This window comes from Jaculus jaculus, chromosome 6 (assembly GCF_020740685.1).
Source record: "Jaculus jaculus isolate mJacJac1 chromosome 6, mJacJac1.mat.Y.cur, whole genome shotgun sequence".
NCBI lineage: Eukaryota > Metazoa > Chordata > Mammalia > Rodentia > Dipodidae > Jaculus > Jaculus jaculus.
Genome location: NC_059107.1, coordinates 129235114 through 129260916, shown reverse-complemented (window position 1 = coordinate 129260916; position 25803 = coordinate 129235114). Strand labels below are relative to the sequence as shown.

At 36.4% G+C, this 25803-nt stretch overlaps 1 protein-coding gene and 1 non-coding gene across 2 annotated transcripts in view; both read left to right on the top strand.

The window, feature by feature from the left end:
- The window catches only part of Rassf9 (Ras association domain family member 9), a 33545-nt gene extending 9895 nt beyond the window's left edge, over window positions 1-23650 (top strand). The window contains exon 2 of the mRNA XM_045153650.1: window positions 19405-23650. Coding sequence (XP_045009585.1) covers window positions 19405-20683 — 1279 coding nt within the window. The 3' untranslated portion in view covers window positions 20684-23650. The remainder of the gene's footprint in view (window positions 1-19404) is intronic.
- Window positions 12535-12643, top strand: LOC123461889. Its single transcript, XR_006637944.1, has one exon. It is a non-coding gene; the product is annotated as a U6 spliceosomal RNA (small nuclear RNA).
- Window positions 23651-25803: the final 2153 nt, after the last annotated feature.

Below are 25803 nucleotides of genomic sequence, written 5' to 3'. Positions count from 1 at the left end.
ATTAATAAATAAAAATATTTAAACTGTAATTCACTTATAAAATGTAATATGTAACAATTATTTAATGTGTATTATCTGATAAACAAACAAAATTCTAAGCTTAGTAATCTAGAGATATGTATTTTATACAAACTATAAAATTGCTATTTTATCATTAGGACTGCTAAACATTGTATTTGATACTGTATCAGGCATTCAAAGACAGAGCCCCTCCCTGAGATTAAATTCTTAGTTGGAGAACATATATAGCTAAGTAACTCAGACATGAACTTAAGAAAAATTCCTCTTTTATGGGAAACTATCTTTGGCAGAAAAGATAAAATCATATACTTTATAAAGGAATTATGAAAATGTGATTCTAGTCTCTGGGAGATGGTGAAGGGGATTCTTCTGCAAAGGAAGTACTTAGTAAACATTGATGATTGGCTCTGAACAGGAGTGTCTGAGAGAAGTGTAGATGGAAATAAAGGACCATCATCATAATTAGGTAGCATTTATTAAACTCCCACTATGACAGGCGTGGACAGGAGAAAGGAGTGCAATACGATGTACAGAACGATGTAGGAGGGGCTGAATCACATGGCTAAGACTGACTCAGATGGGATAATCAAAGGAGAAGAGTCTTGAAATCAAATAGAAATATGTTCAGTCTGGCAGGAATCCATAATGATCACAAGGTTGGTAGAAAACAGTATCTTACAAGTGGGGTTATAATGGAGTGTTATTATATACTGAGGGACAAATGTGAATGTGCTTTTATAACTGTGTTATCCCTAGTCAGCTGGGGTGGACTGCCGTTTTTCCTAATCATCTTATTGAGTTATCAGTTTACTAGATTATTGATTTGGAATTACTCTTTCATTTATAAGTCTTTAAACATTTCAAACTGTTGTAATTTTGCATGCTATTAGCTATGCTAGACAACTAATGAAATGTGTTTGAAGCCTTGTGATATACCCCATGGTCTGTTTTGTGCTTCTCAAACAACAGCTGAGACATTGTGTAGATGCCGAAATATCTTTAGCTACTGAAGTGCTGCTTATTTGCTCTGACCTCTGTCAATCCCACTCCAATTTCCTACAGTTGTGGCCAGGTGTGGTGGCACATGCCTTTAATCCCAGCACTTGGGAGGCAGAGGTAGGTGGGTTGCCATGAGTTTGAAGCCACCCAGAGACTACATAGTGAATTCCAGGTCAGCATGGACCAGAGTGAGACCCTACCTCTGGAAAAAAAAAAAAAAAAAAGTCTGAATCTCCTGCAGTAGAATAGAATTTGAGTTGCAGAAAAAAGAGGAGGAAAAATAGTGACAGAGTTTGACTAGTCCATGATGTAATTGGAAACTCAGAGAAGAGGGTATGGTTATGTAAGCATTCATAGATCATGAGGGATGGTGCTTGAGGTTAAGTGCAAGAGAAATGTACTAACAGATGTTTGGCAGGGGAGCTGTATGATCATCATTGCAGGGACATGGAGAAAGGAATCCTTCTAAACAGTGATTCCAGAAGTCTATGTGGAGATATGGACTGTGTAAGGACAGCAGAGCAGGGAGGGAAGGGAAGCCCTAGACACACTGGTGGCAGAACTCACGGGCTCAATAACCAGTGGTGAACATAAGAACTGAAAGATTGTTAATAAGTTCTTGAATGGAGCAATTGTAATTTGTGGTACCAGCAAGAGACAGGAAAACATTTGTAGAAGTGCACATTTTGAGGAAAACATGGGGAATCAGTGATTCTCTTTGAGTCTTGTTCATTGTTAAATGCAAATTGGTACCCAAGTGGAGGTGCTTGCTATGCTATTAGACGTTCAAGCTCAGGACTGGAGACATAGATGTTAGGTGCAAAAAGGAAGGAGTATCTTTCTTCAAGTTTCAGAAAGCAGTAATAATGAGACCTTAAACGAAATGTTGGATTTGCATGCAGAAGACATCACAAAGAGTATTATAGATAAAGAAGACATTAGGAGAGACACATTTGGCTTACATCATTGTAGTTTGTACAATGAAAGCAAATTTATTTTAATTATTTTACTTTGTGGTAGGTATTATCCAAAGCCTGTGAATAAGAAACATTGTGATTATTATGCAATGTAAGAATTAATCTGGTAGACATAAACGTGGAAGAAGAACAGGGGAGACTTATAAAGACCTCTTATATCCAAAAGTGAAAAGAGTAGGTATGAGTCATTTTGAAAACAAAACTTAAAGAAATTCAAAATCAGTGAACAGGGATGGTGTAGTATTGTACAAAAGAATCAATGACAAGATTTGGTTTGAGTCATTGAGAATACAGGTGTGTTATTCCAAGAAGAGAAAAAAAAAAAAAAAAAAAAAAACAAGTTTATGAAGGGGAGGACATTATGGTGAAGAGTGAAAAATGCAAGGTGTCATATAAATGTTTCCACATATTCCTCCTACAAACACCTGGTGTTTGGACTTACTGCACCTGAGGAGGGACTGTGAATGCCACCATTCACCCAGCTCACCTCCATATGGGGCTGATTCATGCCAAACCTGTGGTGCCCTGCCTGGAGTGGGCTTCACAGGCAAAGGGCATGGATTTCCATTCATGGCCTCCAGGACTACTGTGGCTAATCTGACAATCACCCTGTCAACATGAAACAGCCACCTTTTAAATGATCTTTTAATTATTTCCTCTGGTTGAAATTGCTATCAAACAGTCCACATTGCCTCCACTAGACTGTATGTGTCCTTTGTACAATGATCAGATTACTTTGTCTTATTAGCACCTAGAGAAACATTTCATTGAATACTTGTATAAGTAATGAAGTTAAAGAAATGGTTTATTATTTTCAAACTAAAGTTTCAATAATTGATTAGTAAAATCATTGAGGTGAGGAAGGTACACATTTGTGTAAAAAGCCACTAGATAAATATTTTCACTTTTTCCAGATATTATAACACTACCATCTCAACTAATCTGCCACAGTCATACACGTGGCATGTGTTTCAATAAAACTTTAACTATGAAAACAGTTGACAGGAGAGTTATATTACCTGATCTTAGTATTCAGGCTTCCTTGTCTTGATCAATAGCACAGTTTTCCTTTCTTTTTCTTCACATAACTATCTTGTTTTATTGAAAGAGAAAGAGAGAGAGAATTTAGTTTTGATTAATGTGAAAAGCTGATTGTTGTAGATTGTAGGTTAGGCTTCCAATTGTAAATGCTGTCTTATTGCACTTCTGTAGAGTTTGTTGAAGAATATGAGAAGCAGGGAAAAAGGGTTCATCTGTGTTTCAGCTATATTATAGGATAATCCGCATATCTTCATATTTCTGCGGCAACTCACATGTGCCAGAGTGTTGGGAGCTGCAGAGGAACTGCAAGCTACAGGCACCAGAGTATAATGAGAGAATGATGGTTAGACAGCTGGGGACATATACAAGCTTAAAATCACCATCCTTAGAAAAGAGCTTATTTTATTATTATTATTTTTTTTATTTTGAAGGCATGACCAACTATGATTTTGGCTGTTGATAGGAAACGAAGGCTAAAGGTTGAAACAACTACAGGTCATTTCAGAAATGTTTAGGTTAGGTAACATTCCTTGTCGTAAACACATTCTGTGGTTATGAAATATCTTTCCATAAAATCCAAATTAGAAAGGAAACTTTCATGCCAGGTAGAAGCACAGGTAACACTAGGAAGTGAACACTGGAATTGCCAATGAGATTAGATATTTTCTCAGCACTTCATTTAGTAAATACCAGCGTTAAATATTTACATTTTGATTGTAAGCCACTTCCGGAATCTGAACCATGAGCTGAGTTTACTCAACCCCCAGTAGTCTTCAGTCCACATTCTTGACACATCCCTCCCTTCTGTGCCATGGGAACCGTACCCTGTAGCCACTCTGCGCTGAGGGAATGCCTGTGGCTTCTCTGCTTGGCTTGTTTACAGAATTTCTTCCTAGAAAATTAAACTGGACTTACAAGGGCATAAAACAATTAGTACACACACCTAAACATATATTGTATTTTAATGTTCAAAGGAGTTTTGAGCATCTGACATTATTTGTTATTTTACTTTCCTATGCTTTCATGGAAAAAAATATATTTTTCAGAGACAGGGCCTCATTGTAGGCCCGGCTGGCCTTGGACTCCTTACCATCCTCCTATTGCGCCCTTTTAAGTGACAATATTAAAGGCCTAAGCCATCACACCTGGCTTAGAAAAATTAATTTTTTGAAGAACTCCACATTTCAAACTAGGTTAAATATAGTTTTGAGGGCTTCCGTAAGAAGGAAACTATTTTGTGGTACAACTCTTCACGCTTCAAACATCATTCAAACACTGAACGAAGTGCTTGCAGTGACCTACAGAGATCTGTCCTGTGTATGGGTGAGGGGTTAGTGTTTATTTTCCCTTAGGACTGGCAGCACACCATGGGGCGGGAAAGTGTGGCTGTAGAGGCATTCAGCTGTAGAGGGCCAGGGCTTCCTCATCACTTCCTGCTTCATTAGTTTCAGTTTTTACTTAAATTGTATTATGTGTATTTGGACATGGGTGTGTGCACTTTTACAAAGGTAATGAAAATTGATTTTAACATTACTATTTTCTAGTTCACATAAAGCATATCTGCTCTACTTAAATGTCCTTAGTTTTCCTGAGGTGAACATACTTTGTAAATACAGAAAATATTGAAGCAAAGTAGAATGAGATAGGTACAACTGTGGTTGAAAAGGGAAAAGTGCAATGCTTTAGAACTTTACATAAAAGAAACTGTACAGTGTTTTAAAAATGAAAAGGACCTGCATTTGCATTTCTCTTCTATTTTGTTAAACAGCATGTTTATTTTTAAATTTTTTATAGAATTAAATGTAGCTGTATTATTTGTACACATAAAAATATAATTTTAATTTCTTATTAAATATTGGAACCTTTGAGAAAACAAATGATGTGTTTTGTTTCACATAGTGAATCAGATAGCTGACTTTGTGTGATTAAAATGTTTTCATGAAATTTCTGATGTGTGTCAAGAATGCCAAATATTTTAGAAAAATGCTGTAACAGAATATTGTTTTTCTTGAGTAGGGAAGGTTCTCTATGATTAGTGTCACAACAATCAGTTTTGACAAGGTAGAGTGAAAAGAGCCAAAGACAGGATGGAAGGATGAGGATGACTGTGTTTCAATAAGACTTTATGGATTCTACCATTTGAAACTATGATTTTCATGGATCATGAATCATTTTTCTTCTTTTGATTTCTTAAAACAATTACATAAGAAACATCTTCAGCTCCTGCAATCAACTCTTTTTTAAAAAAAAATTTTATTTTTTTATTTGAGAGCGACAGACACAGAGAGAAAGACAGAGGAAGAGAGAGAGAGAATGGGTGCACCAGGGCTTCCAGCCTCTGCAAACGAACTCCAGACGCGTGCGGCCCCTTGTGCATCTGGCTAACGTGGGACCTGGGGAACCCAGCCTCAAACCGGGGTCCTTAGGCTTCACAGGCAAGCACTTAACCGCTAAGCCGTCTCTCCAGCCCAACTTTTTAATCTTATGTTTTCAGTGATAGCAACGATAGTAGGTATTGTGTAAGTGTTTGGACAACATGCAGGTGTAAGTCATAGCACTGCAGTGTTGACAAATATGAATCTGGTGTTGCAGTGTTCTTTATAAAACTACATGAGTGACCTCCTCCTACTCCTTTTCTTTTTGTCTTTGCCCTTCTTCTCCCTTTCCTTTGCCAATACCTGTCCGTCTTTCTCTTCCATCCCCCATTCTCTTTTCTACTTTGTCTTTGTCTCACCTTCCATCCCTCCCTCTACTTCCTCCCTTCTTTCTTTTCCTCCTGCTTTTCTGAATCAGAAAGTGAACCAATAACAATGTATTGGCTGAGTTTCAGTCAGTTGCTAGTCTAGGATCTTCACCTATATTATGCCATTTGGTACCTATAACTACTCTGTGAAGTGACTATTCAGTAGTAGATGGTGTAATTTTAAAATAGAATTGTATATGTGAAATGATCCATATTACTCACCTGTAAAATGGTAATACTATAGTGAAAACTTTGTTTCCAGATAAGGATTAAAAATTAGAAGAACAGGGCTGGAGAAGTGGCTTAGTGGTTAAGTGCTTGCCTGTGAAGCCTAAGGACCCCAGTTCGAGGCTTGATTCCCCAGGACCCATGTTAGCCAGATGCACAAGGGGACACACATGTCTAGAGTTCGTTTGGAGTGGCTGGAAGCCCATTCTCTCTCACTCTCTGCCTGCCTGCCTCCCTCCCCCCCCCCCTCTCTCTCTCTCTCTCTCTCTCTCTCTCCTCTCTCTCTCTGTCACTCTCAAATAAATAAATAAAAAATAAACAAAAATTTTAAAAACTAGAAGAACATATAAATTACTCATAACAGGGAAGAGCTTACTGGAATTACTCTTTAAATGTTTCTATTATTAAAATACTGATCCAGGGCTGGAGAGATGGCTTAGCGGTTAAGTGCTTGCCTGTGAAGCCTAAGGACCCCTGTTCGAGGCTCAGTTCCCCAGGTCCCAGTTAGCCAGATGCACAAGGGGGCGCACGCATCTGGAGTTCGTTTGCAGAGGCTGGAAGCCCTGGCGTGCCCATTCTCTCTCCCTCTCTCTGTCTTTCTCTCTGTGTCTGTTACTCTCAAATAAATAAATAAATAAAATACTGATTCATTAAAATGCCATATATATGAAAAAATATATATGGAAAAATTCTATAAGGAAATAAATGTCTCTAGCTGCTTAGATGAATTGGTCATTTGATAGATTTTTTTTTTTTTTTGGAAATATATTTTACCAGTACTAAGGAGAAGACTTTGAGATTGAAGGTGCTTGCCTGAAGTCTGTTTTTCTAATTTTTTTTTAATGATACATAGTATAGTGTAATTAGGAATTATTGAGAGCTGGAGAGATGGCTTAGCAGTTAAAGTGCTTGCCTGCAAAACCTAAGGACCCAGGTTTGATTCCTCAGTACCCATGTAAGCCACATACACAGGGTGGTGCATGCATTTGGAGTTTGTTTGCAGTGGCTAGAGGCCCTGGCACACCCATTCTCTCTGTCTCTCTGTCTCTCTCTCTCTCTCTCTTCTCTCTCTCTCTAATAAATAAATGAAAATAAAAATATTTTTCACTTGGGAGGCAGAGATAGGAGGATTACTGTGATTTCGAGGCCACCCTGAGACTACATAGTGAATTCCAGGTCAGCCTGGACTAGAGTGAAACCCTACCTTGAGAAACCTGTGTGTGTGTATATATATGTATGTATATATATATTTGAAAAATAATAATGGAAATATTTAAAAATCACCTCACATATGAAAAAACTTTAATAAAACATAAACACACCTAACTCACTGCATTTTACTACACTACAACTTTTGTTTTTCATGAAAATATTGAAATAAAAATTTTGACCCTAAGAAATTTTTGCTTTTCCTAAATAAACATACCATTTAAATATTCGAATTGATTTAAAATTTAATATACTATTTGTGTATTCATCAGAGAAATTTCACCACAATCTTATGGGTACTTTTAAGTGGGTTGAAGAAAAAACCCTAAAAATGACAGGTTTTCTGATTGCTCAGAAAGTCAGTCTTAAAATATTGCACTGATAGTTGATCAGCCTATACTGATTACAAATTAGTGTAGGTAGTAAGTATTCTGTTTTATGTTTTTATTTTGGTAACACAAGTCTTTTTTTCTCTTTATGTCTAAGATTTCATGTCTAAGATTTCAAACTGTGTTTTCATAGAAAGAGCTTAGTAAAATGTATCAATTATTACATTAGACTTAATAGAGAGATCTTCAGTGATCTGATTCAATTTAATGCATTACTCCAAACTTATTTTTCTTATATTTACATGAGAGCAGCATTGAATGAGCAATTCACTTTTTCTGCATGGTTTTGCAACTTTCTAAATTATAAATTGAGATTGACAACTGGAGCCTTCTTGATGGATTCTGTTGAATATGTGAATGTAGGCAGCAAGTAGAGTAGTGACTGACCTGCTAGTGAACGTGTGATGCACATGGCTTGCTGGTATCTGCGTGTCCTTCCACATGGCCTTCCTAGACTGGCCTCCAGTCACCTTACTGTTTTTCAAGTCCCTGTCCCTCAACCACCAGACCTGCAATAATCACAAGCCACAAGTTCCTAACTCTTCTTTACAGACATGATGGAAGTCCAGCAACTTGTTGCAAGTTAACTTTTCTGAGACTCTTCTTCAGTATGACTTTTTTACAAAGAGTTATGGTATACATTCAGGCCAACTTTTATTATTTAGTGACCTTTGATTTTCATTATTTTCTTTGAAAATTTATTGTACACTTGTTCAGCGTGCCGTTTGATCTCCAGTGTCCAGTGTCCACTGTAATCTAAACATCAGTCTTCTCAGCTAGCCAACTTCCTGAACTTAAAATTTTATTTTATCTTTGCTTTTTTCTCTGATAGGTCTTAAACCTTGTGATCTTTCTACCTCAGTTTCCTGAGTGCTGTGTTTTCCATTACTTTTTATTTCAAGCATATTTGTTAAAGTTTCATGAATGAAAATTGGTACAAATTAAACTTGTAGTGTTTCAAAATGCACAATATATTTGGACATAAAACTAACTTTAAATGGATTAAATTGAATTACATAAACCCTTACCAAGGATTATTTATAAATTTATATTCATTACAGGTCATTCCTTATACTACAAAGTCAGCCAATGTTATTATAAATGGATGCACAGCTTTTTATCATGTAATGAAGAAACTAATTTTTTTTTTAGACAAACTAATCACAGCTGCATTCTAGTGATTTGAGGTCCTTGAGAATAGTACAGACCAAGGAATTGTGAACTTTGAGTGTGAATTTAGATTTGATATTTTACTTAGTAGCTCTTTGCATCCAAATTGAGTACTTATGTCATCTTCAATATTAGAAACATTGTAAATAGTCTACTACTAAATTTATAAATTCAAATACCAGTTTCTAACCTCTGGTCTACAAGTCTAATTGAATGCTCTTGTTCTTTACCCAAACTCATACATAGTCTTTAATGAATTATGCACTTTTATTTAAGGCAGTATTATTTTCTGTAAATTGTTAGCATAGTTGAGCCTGTGATAAGTACACTTAAATTGAGCCTCATGTTTGTATGGATTTATAGTTCTCAGTCCTAATAACTCTTTTTGAACCAGGCATTATAGAGTTAGTCTATGTTATTTGCTGAAGTGTTTAATATATAAAACATGCTCAGTGAGAAGATGAAGGGTTCAACACACCAGACCTCATTCTCTGTGGGACTTAAAATATGAGTGGGGGCATTAAAGAATGGACTGTTTAGAAGGGCTCTTATAATAGTTATATTCATTAATCTTTTCCACAATAAATTTGACGATGATAAGTCATAAAATATGTTACTTGCTGCATTATTTTTAAATATATTTTATATTTATTTATTTGACATAGAAAAAGAGGAAGGGAGGGTAGGAGGGGGAGAGAGAATGGTCATGCCAGTGCCTCAAGCTTCTGCATATGAATCCAGATGCATGTGCTACTTTGTGCATCTGGTCTACATGGGTCCTGCAGAATCAAACCTGGATCCTTTGGTTTTGCAAGCAAGCACCTTAACTGCTAAACCATCACCCCCCCCCCAGCTCCCTGCTTATATATTTTTTAAAGTTTTACTTGTTGCATCATTATTTAGATATTGTGTGTCAGAATACTGGATACATATAGGTCAGTAATTTTACATTTGATGAAATTTTGAGATCATGAACTTAACATGCTCTAAAACACATTTTCAGAGACATAGTTGTGCCTGCACTGAACAAGACATCATAACCACTTACATATCATTTATATTATGTTAAGTCTTAAGGTGATCTAAGAATATGGAAGGCTATGCACTGGTGATATACCAATGCTGTATCATTATATATAGCGGAATTGAGCAAATCTGAATGCTGGTCTCCTTGCTTGGAGAGTCCTAGAATTGAGACCCACAGATGTGAAGGAATAAATTTATGTTGAACTAAGTCTGTGTTTGTTGTTTGCTATAAATTGAATTTACATATTGTTAATAGGGGAAAATAAACTATCTGCTGTAGAATATGTAAGTTCAAATCAGAATTTTCAATGGGAATAATTTTATTATTAACCAGAAAAATATAAGAAAGATAATTTTAATTTTCTTGTGGAATGAGAATTTGGAGTACAACATATTTACTAAATTCTTCTGCTTGAAGAAAACCCATGCTATAACATTCTTTTAGACTTACTAAAAGGTTGATAAAATATAGAATATTAATAACCTTTGCTGTCTATTGAGCATTAAGACATCAAATTAATTCAGAGTTTTGGTATAGCATTATGTTCAACATTCATCTGAATTTTGAACTTTAAGGCAGGATGAGACTCCATAGTCTTGACAACAAAAGCCAGGCATTGTGTTTTATTTCTTGTAGTCTCTTAATATTATCACATTTCCAAAGGCTAGCTGTGATTTACCTGGTCCTGACTCTCCCATGCTTACAACACACCAGCAAGGCTTCCATGAAGGAAGGGTCCTTTGGCTTTGCAGGCAAGCACCTTATGTTCTAAACCATCTCTCCAGTCCTCCTTTGTTGTTATTGTTTTCATACATTTCACAATAAGAGTCCATAAAAAAAAGGAAGAAAATGGGCAAGGTGAAGCTCTGGTAAAAAGTATGTTTTGTTTAACTTTGCAACAAAGTTCTGTATGCCACTCTATTCACCCAAAAAATGGTTACATTTAGACAATGGACCTGGACAGGGTCTCCTCTGACTTCCAAGCACACAGTCTTCTTCCACAGAGGTTCAAGGCACAAGAATGCTTCAGCTAGAATCATCCCTATGCATATACTTAGATTGTGCTTATGGATGTTCTAGGCTGCCCCTTTTCTTGGGAGAGTGAAGAAAATTTTGCATAGTTTCTAGGGGAAAAAAAAACATTCAGAGTTCAAACTATTTTTTTTTATTATAAATACTAAGTAGTTTTAGCATAGTATTCCTAAACCATACTTGTTTGAGAAATATATAAAGCAATAATTCCTAATGAGTTAACATCCTAGTTATTCTTCATTTGAAATTAGGGTCACTGTGAAATTGTTATGAATATGAATAGTTGACAAAAATTTCAAATATCCAAATTCAGCTATTCAATTTTTGGATTCATTTCAAATTAGATATAGAACATACCTATAAATAGGGCTAGCATAGCCTGAAATTTTCATTTGAACTAAAAACACTCAAACTCTCTTAACTTTGTTATGAAAATATTCCAAAAGGACAAAACATAAACAGTGAAATAGTGATAAATGAATAGTCAGGTATGTGAGGCTTAGGTGATTTGAATATAAAATGTTCCCAGTCTGCTCACCTGTTTGAATACTTGATCTCCAGCTGGTAGTGCAGTTTGGGAAGGCTGTGAAAGCTGTAGGAGGAAGATGGTCACTGGGAGGGGACCTTTCATAACCCGGCCCCACTCCCCCCCCCCCCGCCCCTGTTTCCTCCCTGAATATGTGATGATATAGCCCTGCTTTGGCTCTTGCCCACCATGATTACCTGCTATAGTGAAAATTTTCCTCAAAACTGTGAACAGAATTAAACTCTTTTCTTTCTAAAAGTTTCTTCTTGTCCCATTTTCTTTCTCTTTTTTTCCTTTCTTCCTTTCTTTTGTTTTCTCCCTCCCTTTCTTCTCTTTCTTCTTTCTTTCCTCCCTCCCTCCCTTCTTCCCTCCCTCCCTCCCTCCCTCCCTCCTCCCCCATTTCTCTCTCTCTTTCTTTCTTTCTTTTCTTTCCTTCTTTTGTCCCAGAAATTAGATTGTATTTGATACAGAGGCAAAATTTTATGTTATATTGGTAGTACACATTGAAAAAGATTGACTGGGTGGGAAAAGTTGGAAAAATGTTGCATGTTAAATTAAAAATATTTTTTTAAATAATATTATTTTTGGTCTGCTTCATTGATGAGGTATTGGCAGACCAAAAATGAACCCAACATAGCTCAGGGAAATTTTGAAGAAGAGAGGGCAGAAAGAATGTCAGAGCCACATGTTGGGTCATGATATGCAGAGACATTTATTGTACCAATAACTGTGGGCTAACTCCCTAATGCACGACCCATATATATCAACAAGGAGGGGCCATTGGGGAGGGGGTAGGTCACAGATGAGCCTACAAATACCAAACTGCCTGTATTTGCTGAATAGAAAACTAATAAAAATAAAATAATAATAATATTATTAATAATTATAGTAAGCTCAACAAGGTTCCTGGACAAGGACATCAAAAGCATCAAAGAATGTCCCACCCTCTTCCACATGAAATAATAACCGTGGTATCATTTCATTATTATCAATAGTACATGTTTACACAATAAACATTTTTACATTTCTAAATCTCTTTACTCTGTCTCTTATTTGCTATTACAGTGGTGTTGTGGCAAATATGAGCCATATCTGACCCTCACAATATTACTAGGAAGCCTGAACAGAATTAGAAAAAAAAAAATGTTCTTTAAAATTCAAGGCATTAGTTAGTGGTAGTTGATGGGCAGCACTTTTATTAAAATTGGAAACATACAAATAAGATTCACATCACCCATGCACAAGGATGGCATGCAAATTTGTGAAGCATTCCATATTAAAAAAAAAAAATAAAAAGGTTTAAATTTCAAGTCCAAATTTTCCTGCTAAATGGTTTTACAAATAACGGTGAACAAGTCCTATGAATGTTTCACAGATGGTAAAAGAATTCCAATAATTAAATTAAAAAATCTAAAGCAATTATGAATGTCTTTACACTTTTCTGTGTACCTATAATTAACTTTCAAATATATTTTGCAATAAACTTCTTTGTAATACATTAAATAGAAATTAGACAAAAAACAGAATATTTCTATGAGAAATGACATTGAATAACATATTTAAGACAATATAATATGTATATAAAATGTGCAAAATATACTGTATTACATAATTACAGAGGTAATATAGTCTTAAAATGTATAATAAGTCTATGGGGTGATATTTTAACTTACTTTTCAATAAGTTTTTATTCACTAAAAATGGGAAAGCTGAAAATGTATGAAATAGTCATGTACTGGTGGGAGTCATAATGTAGAGACAAAATTATTTCTTCTTTTGTTACTAGAAATAGACAAAGTAGCTGAAAACAACCTCACAGTCATCTGTGGTCTTATTTAATTTTACAATACATATTTCTTGTATAATTCCTAAACATTTATTGTTTCTGGTATGTTTTAATCAATACAAAAATGTGAGATATGTGAAAAACTGTGCTGAAAATTACAAAAGGCAAAATTCAAGTTCCTATGTGGTCACTGGTTTTACCTGCTTAAGCCACACATTCTGTTAATAACCTTTTGCTTTGTCACCATGTAGATAACTGCTTCAAACTTTGTGGCCCTAAAATTTATACTTGAAACTTCACTAACAATTCTATCTCATTACCTATATTAATTGCTATACTTTGAAGCCAAGTCCTGAGAAGATTTGGGTTTATGAAGGCTCACATAGATTTTAGCAGGACATAATTATTGGATTAATCTAAAATTTCAAATTTAAATTGGTATGAATTAAATGTGAGTGTGCTACTTTGTTTTTATAACTACAAATTTTTAAGCTAAAGTGTGACTATCATGTAACAAGTGATAAATTTTAAATTTCATAATTTGGTCAGTTGCCACTTTAAAATCTATTAATTTATATATAACTTATTCAAAGAGTTATAACAATTCTTTATAGCCTTACATGTGATGTCTACTTTGTTACCTTGACTGTATGTCCCCCAATGGGCTCAGGTGTTTTAACAAAGCTTATCTCCAATCACCTGGCTAGGAGAGAAGTCAATGAAGGCAGCTATGATTTCCATCCTAAAGGTATGCAGAGTGCTTGAGCTCTGCCTGGAGCTCCTTGATGTTTGCTTCCATTTGTGCTTGCTTGTGGTGCTTGGTAGTGGTTTCTGACACTGTATTTGGATCTGTTAACGGAAGCCAGCTTTTTCTGCTGTTGAAGAACTTCCTCTGGATCTGCAAGCTTCAAATTAATACTATTCCTCCCATGAAATGCGTCCTGTTGGCAGCTCAATCCAGCACCATTGAACTGCCTACAACATCCGCTCAAGTTTAAGGTCATTCTTACCTATATATTGAATTAGATACTAGATATAAGACCTCTTTTGTGGGAAAAAAAAAGCTCTATAACTTTGAGATTTACATGATGGGTAATGTGCTAGTAGATGCCAATTATTTCTACTAAATAAATTTCCAGAGCTTGAGGCAGGAACATTTTTGTTTACAATTTTAGTGTTAATTTTATATTTATGTTACATGACTAAATTTCAAGGAGCTACAATCAAAGGATACAATTATTCTATAAAGAAATAAAGACATTTCTAAGTTGGTTGAATATTGAATATTTTGCCTCTGCTTAATGTTTTAGGTAGGGTCTCACTCTAGTTCAGGCTGACCTGGAAAATTCACTATGTAGTCTCAGGGTGGCCTTGAACTCATGGTGATCCTCCTACCTCTGCCTACTAAGTACTGGGAGATTAAAGGCGTGCACTGCCATGCCTGGCTGTTTTATTATTTTTATTGTTTTTACTTCATGAAATAAATTAAAGTTTCATTACTCCAGTTAAGCATTGAGTATCATTAATATAGTAAGAAACTAAGCAATCTGTTGCTAGTTTCTACAATAAGCCAGAGAGACTGTCATATAAATCATCAATGCCTTTGTCTCATCCATGCTGGCTGAGACAATGCCAGTCACAGCTGTGATCAGCAAATACTTGCCCAGTGCATGAGTAGAAACTCAGTTAGATCCATTTTTAAAATAACTGTAGTTTTCAAAATCTTAAGCCAGCTGTTAAGTAAACTTTAGACATGAAAAAGAATATACTGTTTGTGGAAGATTTATTGCCTAAATTCTGTAATGAATGTTCTTTATTTTAAACTGTGCTTAGTCTAGTAGCAGCAATTTTGAAAATTAGTTGATCTGAATAATACTTGTAAAAACTCCTCAACATATTAAGCAAGAATTTATGAAGACTACTGGGTTGATTTTAGGGGGGGGGGAAAGAACTTTAAAAGAAAGTCTTGAAACCAGTAAGTCTATAAGTTGTAATAGATGAACAACTCATTTCATATGTAATGTGAAATTAATCACATCTTTCTACATTTTGCATAATGACCACTAGTGTATCTGATGGCATAAGCTAAAAATCAGCAGATTCTTGGTGTGTGTGGTGGTGGGCAGGGGGTGGTATATAGTTACTTGATCTTTTCAAAGCAGGAAACATCTTAATTAGAGCAGGTGTCCTGGAAGATTGGATGGATAATCTTGCACACCATTAATACTACCCTGCTCTTCAAAAGGATTCTCTGCTTTGTTTTCCAGAGTCATTCACAGCTCCTATACATGACTGGGAAATTTGTAGGTCATCAGTTAGTATAGCAAAAGCCCAGAACCGATGGTTTTCAACCAGAAGAGTAAGCAGGACACAGAGGCTGCTTTAGGTTTTGAAACATGAGAATTTTGTCAGCTAATGGAGGGCACCAGAGGAGTTACAAACTGCTATTATGTTGACCTAGGGACAAGATTAATTGTTATTATTTTTAAAATCACTGAAGCATCCCCCCTATACAATTGTCCCATGGTTGACCCGTGGGAGAGGTCCCTGGTGATGAGCTGAGTCCCTCTAATTCGGCGCTCTCAGTCCCTTGCTCTCTAAACCTATTTTAATATAATCCATGCGCCCAAATGATCACATTCCATTACTTGCTTGTAGTGCTCTTGTTTGAATTGGAACACTCAGTACACCATGATGGACCATACTAATGTGGCAAACACCTGTGTTTTTAGTTTCTTTACCTACAAAATGAGATTAATATCACCCCCAGCCTCATTCTTTCTTGTCAGACATGATCTGAAAAAGCCTCATGCTCCTCCCTCCATAATGTTTAGTCCAAGTGTCTAGGATGATGTGATCAGAGGAAACTTCTGAATTTGAAAATAAAGTAAATTTTTCCTATTTCAATTTTTTACCAAGTATTTTGTCTCAAGGATAAAAACCCAATGCATGATACAAAATTGGTTATAAATGCATTTATCTGTTCTTGTCTTTATTTCTATATCTTTAGAGATCTCAGACATGTCTGGCACATATTGAGTACGTGATAAACACTTGCTGAATCAAAGTGACTGCTTGGAATCCTGAACTATTATTGACTACAATATTATCTATCCATTCCTACTTATGTTCCCATGTTTGTTTGTTTTTTTTTTCTCTTAAGGCTCTAGGAGAACAAAACAACCCCCCTCCAAAAAAAAGTTCCATGTCTTATTTTTTCTTCTCATTGTCTTCATTTAAGTAACTCTAACTGTAAACATCTCATGAACAATTTCAAAAGATAAAAATAGTTTCAATTTATTTATTTATTTATTTTTAACAAATTATACACTTTTATTCCCTCTCCCCAGTTCCCATTTCCCTGGAGCCCTCCTCTGTGGGGTTATGGAATTTACTGTGGGGCCATGAAGGACTCAGTCAGTCCCAATGGGAATGGGATAGCGGTGGAAACAGTGCCTGTGTGTATTCCCTCCCACTCTGTGGTTCTTACAATCTACCCACTCCCTCTTCCTCATGTTCCCTGAGCCATGGCAGGACTGTTGGCAACCTGATTTAGTGTCGAGTTCCTTGTAGCCTCGGATGTCTGCCACCATCACCCTGGAGCTAGTTATCAGGTTGGCAGTTAGAATAGTATTCATGGTGCTGCTTCCACTGTGGAAGAGTTGGCTAGTCTTGTAGTGGGAAGTCTGTTATATCCTGGACTTCCTCTGCCATCTATAACATAAAGCAGTACCAAGTATGATCTCTCTCCCATTGAACTGGCTTCATGTCCAATCAGAGAACTGTTCTTCACCCAAAGATACTGTGTACCCTTATTGTACAAATGTGTACTTCTTGTCCAGCTGGTGGATTTCATAGTCTGCAGGATCTCCTGTTTATTTATGCTGTTGGTGACCATTTTCTTCCAGCCTCTCTCATAGGGCTTCCCAGCATTATGGAGGGAGGTAGTTTCCCTTTTGGTTCCAGTGTGATATTTGGATGTCCTCTGATGATGGCCTGTGGTGTCTTCAGCAATAGAGTCTTACCCTTTAGTTCTGGCAGATAATGAAGGGTTTTGGAAATGGCTTACATTGTTTTGAGGACCTCATTGGTCTCTCTGGCCAACAGCTCTCTGTGGGGTGAGGCAACCCAACTCTGGGCCTAGGAATTAATGACCAGAGTATGCGGTTTTAAGAACAATTTCCCCTCCCTCTTGGAGAATGCTAGTCAGAATTAGTATTTCTATGGGACTGGTTCATTTTGTCTTAACTTTTGTTTAATTCTCTCCCCACCCTCCCTACCCCTAATTCTTCCAAGACCCCCTATCCCCACTATTCTGGCCTCCCCTGACTTGTCAGAAAATTCTTCTCCCCTATTCCTAGTTCTTCTCTCTACTGCTTTCATTCTCATTTTATGCCCATATTTCTGGTGCTGACTACTATTTGCACTCATCTATAATTGATCCCAGTTAGGAACTGTAGGTGAGAGAGTGTTTGTCTTTCTGTGCCTGTGTGACCTTGCTTAGATTGACATTTTTTTTTTCTTTTTTTTTTTCCTTTTTTTTACAATTCCATCCATTTGTCAATATATTATATTATTTTATTTTTCCTTTCCACTGAGTAGAATTATATCGTGTATATGTACCACATCATAACTATCCTTTCATTAGCAGATGGGCATCTAGGCTGATTCCAGTTTATAGGTATTGTGAAAAGAGCAGCCACAAAAATGGCTGAGCAAGTAACTGTGTAGAAAAGTGCAGAGTATTTCAGGTGTATGCCCAGAAGTTGTATTGCTGGATCAAATGGTAACTCTACTTTCAACTTCTTCAGCAGTCTCCTGACTGATTTCCATAGTGCTTGTACAAATTTGCACTCCCACCAGCAGTGGGCAAGCTTTCCTCTTCCCCACAGCCTCACCAGTACTTATTGTCATTTGAATTTTTTTGTGCCATCCTGACTAGAATGAAATGGAATCTCAGAGTTGTTTCAATTTGAATTTCTGTGATGATTAAAGATGTTGAACATCTTCTTAAATATGTAATGGCCATTTGTATATCTTCCTTTGAGAAATTTCTGTTCAAATCTCTACCCATTTTTTTTTTTTTGAATGAGTTGTTTAATTTGTTATTGCTTGGTATTTTGAGTTCTTTGTAAATTTTAGATATCAGACCTTTGTCAAAGGTATAGCTGGTAAAGGTTTCCTCCCATTTTGTGTGCTATTGACTCTTGATAGTTTGCTTGTCTGTACAGTAGCATTTCCATTTCAAGAGGTCCCAGTGGTTTAGTGTTGATCTAATTTCCTATGCTACTAGGGTCTTATTCAGGAAGTTGTTCCCTAAGCCTGTATCATCCAGTTTACTCCCTGTTTGTTTGTGTGTGTGTGTGTGTGTGTGTGTTTTTTTCTTTCTTCTAGTTGTTTTACAGTTTCAGGTCTTATATTGGGGAACTTAATCCATATAGTGTTGACTTTAATACAGGACAATAAAAGTGGGTCAAATTTCATTCTTCTAAATTCGGTTATCCAATTTCTCCAACATCATTTGTTGAAGATGCTATCTTTTCTCCAGTGTGTATTTTTGGCCACTTTGTCAAAGATGAGGTAGTTGTATTTGTTTGGATTTAAAGATGGGTCTTCTACTCCATTGAGCTGTATGTCTGTTTTTGAGCCAGTACCATGCTATTTTATTTACTATGGCTTTTCAGTATATCTTAAAATCAGGTATGGTGATACCTACAATTGTGTTTCTTTTGCTGAGGACATTTTTGGCTATCTGAGACCTTGTTTTCTTCCATACGAATTTTGAGACTACTTCTTTTCTATCTCTGTGAAGAATGTTGCTGAGACTTTTATTGGAATTGCATTGAATCTATATAACAGTTTTGGTAGGGTGGCCATCTTCACGCTATAAATTCTAAGACCTGTACAATGAAAACATAAAAACAATGAGGGAAGAAATTGAGGAGTATGAGGGAAGATGGATAGATCTCACATGCTCATGGATTGGAAGAACTAATTGTGAAAATGGCTTCAATTGTTTTTGGTGACAATTAGCCCTCTCCAGAACATACAAGAAAATGAATATGAAAGGAAAACTTACACATCAAAATTTTATGTCTTTTATTCCTCAGATTCAATCCGCTCAGTCTTCATTAGCCACACCCTCCAAGTCTGCCTCTCACAGACCCAAGTCTAGAGGAAGTATTAAGGGTAAAATCATCTTTCTGCCTTTATACTGGTGATGACAGTAATACAACGTGCTTTGTTTTTCTTGCAGATCTCCAACTAAAGACATGGATTCTGAAGAGAAGGAAATTGTGGTTTGGGTTTGCCAAGAAGAGAAGATTGTCTGTGGATTAACCAAACGCACCACTTCGGCTGATGTCATCCAGGCCCTGCTTGAGGAACATGAGACGACGTTTGGGGAGAAGCGGTTTCTGCTGGGGAAGAGCAGCGACTACTGCCTCGTGGAGAAGTGGCGGGGCTCGGAGCGGGCGCTGCCTCCGCTCACCAGGATGCTCAAGCTCTGGAAGGCCTGGGGAGAGGAGCAGCCCAACTTGCAGTTCGTTCTGGTCAAAGCAGATGCTTTCCTTCCGGTTCCCTTGTGGAAGACGGCCGAGGCCAAGCTAGTGCAGAACACGGAAAAGCCTTGGGAGCTCAGCCCAGCAAATTACATGAAGACGTTGCCTCCGGATAAGCAAAAACGCATTGTCCGGAAAACCTTCCGGAAGCTGGCTAAAATCCGGCAGGATGCCGGTTCCCAGGACCGAGATCATATGGAGACACTGGTCCATCTGATCATCTCCCAGGACCACACCATCCATCAGCAGGTGCAGAGGATGAAAGAGCTGGATCTGGAGATCGAGAGGTGCGAAGCGAAGTTCCACCTGGACCGCGTGGAGAACGACGGGGAAAACTATGTGCAGGATGCTTACCTGACGCCCAGCTGCAGCGAGGCGGAGCCCAGGCTGGACTTGGCCGCGAGCGAGGAGAGCCCGCGCGGGGAGCCGGCCAGCGAGCGCGAGCGCATGGCGCAGCTGGACGAACGGCTGCGCTACTACCGCGCGCTCATCGACGGGCTCTCGGCCGAGATCCAGAGGGAGGTGACCAGCGCGTGCATGGTGGACGACGCCAGGGACGAGGACGTGCCGGAAGGGGCTGCCGCCTGGGACCTGGAGGGTCGGGATTTAGAGAGTGTTAAATGTGACCTGGAGAGAAGTATGAAAGCTGGCTTAAAAATCCACTCTCACTTGAGTGGCATCCAGAAAGAAATTAAACACAGTGACTCATTGCTGCAGACCAAGGCGAAAGAATACGAACTCCTAGCCAAGGAGCTCAGTTCCCTTCACATGAGCAACAAAGATGGATGCCAGGCGAAGGAAAGCCGAGGGGGGAATGAATGCGAGGCCCCCAGCAGCGGAGGGGAGGTCCCCGCATTCACCCAGAGGATGTGTAACACCTACACCAATGACACTGATTCAGACACGGGCATCAGTTCTAACCACAGTCAGGACTCAGAAACAGCCGTGGGAGATGTCCTGCTGCTGTCAACTTAGCTGAGGTGGCTTCTTTCTGATCTGCTGTCATGCTGTTTTGCGTCATTGAATAGGGTATTCAATTATCACTCTTTGAAAACGTAAACCCTGCTAAAGCACCCAGTAGTTAAAATCTAGTGAAATTCATTGCTTCTTTTCAGGATAGAATTTCAAATGTGACTTTGATTATTATAGGTTTAAGCAATGAACCTTAGATCAGGAATGTGGCGGAACTGGCTGAGAGTTACATAACACAGAAATAATTTAATGGGAATTATTTGATAATCTCCCATAGCTTCTATGACAAATGATTTATATAGACTTCAAAACAATCCTCCACATTACCCAGAAAAATATTATATTCAAACTATAAGCATGAAGATTAAAATGTGTCTATACTAGCCTCCATCATTAGAATTTCTAGATCTGTAAAGTCTATAACAGCTGCTGTGTTATAATTGCCATAGTTAAAATATTGTCTTCTTTTCAATACTTAAATTGGAGAACATACTATGTCTGTCACCCCTGGAAAGTCCTGACAATGAAGACTGGATATAGATGAGGCAAGGCCAAGTGTTTATAACATTGACACTTTTACTAAACAAGTCTGAAGTCATGAAGAGTTGGACATAAGGTTTTGTTGTCTACTAATTTAGATCTTCTGAGCAAGCCAATGGTGGGCTCATGGTAATTCTTTGGAGAGGTACACGGTAAAATGCAGAAGAAATAAGAGTTATAGTGTTGCTCACTTATACCTTATTTTCATAAGTGGGAATCATGGAAGTTATGATTCCTTGTTTGGGTATAACAGTGGTCTTCCCTCTCTGGCCTGAAAAAGTGCTACTCAGGCACACAGCTGGCTCTTTCCTTGGTGCTGCAATCCATGTTTTCTTAGTACTTCATCTGAGGTGCTTTAGGAAAGCTTAGTACTTAAGAAGTACTAACACTGTCTCAAACATGTCTGTGAAAATTCAAGAAAATGATTATTTAGATTCTGTTGACAATGACAGACATTATCATGCCAGGCATGCTATACTTGCTTTTGTTTGGTTTTGAAGTACTAATTTATCCCCTCTCCTGTCTTTCTTGTCTTCTTATGAGCCTTTCTACCTGCCTTGATTCCTGACCTTTTGTTCCTCTATTTTTCCCCACTTACTACCCTTACTTTATCACTTCTTGGCTGTGCAGATATGATGTCATCAAAACCAAAAAAGGACAATTTTATCATTTTATTGCTAACTGAATACTGTTTTAGCTTTGTTTTCTTTATCTAATACCTTTCTTGCATGTCAGTACACATAAGTAGAAGTATTATTTCATGGAATAATATACTGACATTGGCAATGATTCTTGGTATTTCTTTTATGAATATTAATGCAGACTGCAGTTGCTTTTATTTTTAATTTTTAAAATTTGAAAGTGTTTTAAATTTTTTACGGCTCTATTGCAGTTTCCTTGCCTACTCTTTCTGTTCTTTTATTCCCAATATATTTTTTCACTCACCTTTTAGAAGACACGTAGAATTACCATAATGAAGCATTTATGTTATAATTTCTAGAACTAAGATATTTGCAGATCATATTTATAAAACATAAAAATAAGCCAATTTTAAGCTTGTTTTTCTAAAAGGAAAGTCACATCTTTATATTACCTTATGCATACTGGGGAAATAAACATTGCTTATCTCCTTATGATATGTAACAAAATCAGCTGAATTCAAAAAGAGTTCTGATAACAGATAGGCATGAAAGACATTTTATTTCTAGAGAGTTTGAATTTAACTTATTTTTTTCTTCTGCTACACTGAGGGAGTTTAAGGGTCAACTCTTCATTTTGCTGTAGTGAATCTAAAATTTTTGTGAGAAAGCCAGACCATTGACTTTGAAATTCATTGTATGTTTTAAATTCAAAGCTTAATTACACAATTGTATTTTTTTTTACATTTGATCATTACATTAATGTAGAGTTACATATGAGTATGTTGCTATAATAGAAATAGCATATGGTGATCTCATGTTGGGATACAGACCTAGTATTTAATAAATTGAGAATAAGAGTTACAATATTTGAAAGTTCAGTGCTTCTGTTATCAAGAGTAACTTTAAAGTAAATTGTACATTCTTAAGTCGCCTGGCAGATGAAGTATGAAATGGCGATATGCAGCTAGAAGAAGCAAACTGTTGATGAGTGTTCTCTATTTCTCTCACCAGACAGATTTTCAGATGGTACCTTGCTCATCCTTTCACTGGGGATATGATTTATTCTCCACTGAAGCACTATCCATGTTCACTTGGAAAGTTTAAATGCAATCTCTCATCATTCACGACTGATTGCCAACCTTGGGTTCTATGTATGAGCTTATCTAACATCCTACACCCTGTATTCTACTTTACTTATCATCTATATTCTACTTTACTTATGTTAAAATATATTTGCCCCAATATTCAATTTGTGCAGTATATTGTTTGTTTTAAAAGTTGTAGTATGTTCATGTACTTTTACATGGTAAAAGTGCCTGTGACTTTGTACATTATGGTAACAGGCTTAAAATACTAATGCAACTTCTACCCCTAGGGGAGGAAGTACTCAATCTTCATGTTACTATTGATTTTTTTCAAGGGGCATCATTTTGACACTAAAAGTTGTATATCATTATTGTGACTCTGTGGCGTTTCAGTGTAAAGTTCAAACAGGATAAGCATTCAATTTTTATTTTTTTTAATTCACACACTTTTTAGCACGTCTCAAATATTATTTTAAAATCAATTTTATAGCACAGTTAAAGATTTCTCAGTGATATATATTTGTTAAGAAAAATATATCCTGTAGAGTTGGATTTAAAGTGGTAGACACACAAAATCACATCTAAATATCTAAATGAAATATCTATATTATTTTTAACAACAAAAGATGACCCTTCATCATTACATAGAAGCTACTCTAAACCATTAAATTTCTATTTTTATATTTATTTAAATATCCACTGTACATGGCACAATATATTTCTGTGGCTGCATTTTATAATTTTTTCAAAGTAATTTTTTTCTATTTAAGACATTTTTCTAGTAACAAAGGGATTTTTTTAATCCTCGCATAGATTTTTTTTTTTAAAAAAGTGGCTACTTCTCTTCATAGTTTATGTTTGATTTGATAAACTAGATGTGACAAATATAATGTATCATTTCTTCAAGTTATGACAATCCACAATAATAAAAGAAATCTTTTCACCCTACCATGTGACATTTTCTTTCTTGGTGTGTGTGTGTGTGTGTGTGTGTGTGTGTGTGTGTGTGTGTGTACCAAATCCAAATTCTGAAATATATTTTGGATCATTGCTGGACTTTTTATATTATTGTATTGCTTTTCCTGAGCTGTGCATTTATATTCTAGCACTATACTGTCTAAATCATTTTGACTTTAGACTGTTTTAAATGTTTATACATTAAAATTGTGTATTTATCTCTGTTTTGGATTTCAAAGTATGTTCTATTGTTGTTCACTTAATAATTTAATATACTTAGATCATCTTAAATAAGTACACAACTGGTCTGATGGTATTTGAAATTTGGATCTCTTATTGCACCTAGGACTCACAATTCAACTAGACTAGCTAGCTGGAATGTCTCAGAGGTCCTTTTGTTCCTGTCTCCCCAGAGCTTGGCTTTTGTATGTGTGCTGGGAATCAAAGCTCAGGTCCTTACACTTGTGTGACAACCAGTTTATATATGGAACCTCTTTTCTGATTGTCAATACTTCTCTTGATTTAGTTCTTACACATAAAATATTAGATTCATTCCTAGGTGTTTTATTTTATTTCTTTCTGTAGTACATGAGGTTTTCTTTTTTTCTTTTTCAAAATTAGATAATTCTACTAAGAATTGCCCTCATTCCACTTTAAATGTGGGAACTCATTACTAACATCCTGTTTTAAGTCCATACACTACAAATTTATTCATCATTTAACTGGTCAATTTTAGAAAATATAATAAACGGTTCTATTCTTTCACACTCTTGTATAATAGTTTCTTTCTGATGTTATTTGTGTACTAGAAAATAAAATGCAAAAATTAGAAAATCCTATGCAATTCCAAGAAAATATTTCTCTGAAAAAGCTTTCTATGATCAAAATGCTTAAGACCAAAGGAAAAAAAAAAAAAAAAACTTAAATCAATCAGTGTGACTCATTTGGGTAAGATAGAGTCCACCAAGTATAACTTCTAATATGTATGCTCATACTAACCATAATTTAAGTGAACTTGGGATTTTTTAAAAATGATTAAAATTACTTAGTTCATTAGTCTTATTTTAAAATCAAAAACCTCTAAGTGAATGCTTATATTTGAAGTATTGTGTATCCTATAGTATTTCTTGGTAGTGATATTATTGGCATATGTCTAGGGAAATGTTTGTTATGTCCATCTGTCTCATTAGCTGTAACACATTGAGGGTTTAATCCCTACTATTCCTTAAGAGTAGTACTCCAGCAGAGTGTGGTGGCACACACCTTTAATCCTAGCACTTGGGAGGCAAAGGTAGGAGGATCACCATGAGTTCAAGGCCACCCTGAGACTATACAGTGAATTCTAGGTCAACTTTGAATAGAGTGAGACCCTGCCTCAAAACACACACACACACACACACACACACACACATAGAGAGAGAGAGAGAGAGAGAGAGAAAGAGAACTCCAGTTTCTACATATTGGGACAAAACACACATTTTTTTTGGCTGATTGGTTGGTTGTTTTTATTTTGTTTTGTTTTGCAATCAGGCCTTATTATGCACTACAGAATGGCATGAAACTCTTTTGATCTTTACTGGAATAGAGGATAGGGCTGACTCAAGAGTCTGAGGTAGAATAATATATATGTGTATTACATAATATGATATATGTAAAAATTAAGATCAATTTCTATTTTACAGTAATTCGGCAAGCCCAGGTTTATTACAAGCTGTTAGTCTACTTCCAAAAGTATGATGCTTCTGAAAGTGCTAACGCTCAATTTTTGAGAAAACTTATTTCAGCACAGGTACTCTGCAGTTTCTGCTAGAATAAAAATAAAGATCAAAATTTGTCAGCATGGGTAAGCATATTTCTCTTCAGTTATTTCATTCTTATCTTTGTGGTTGGCTACTAATAA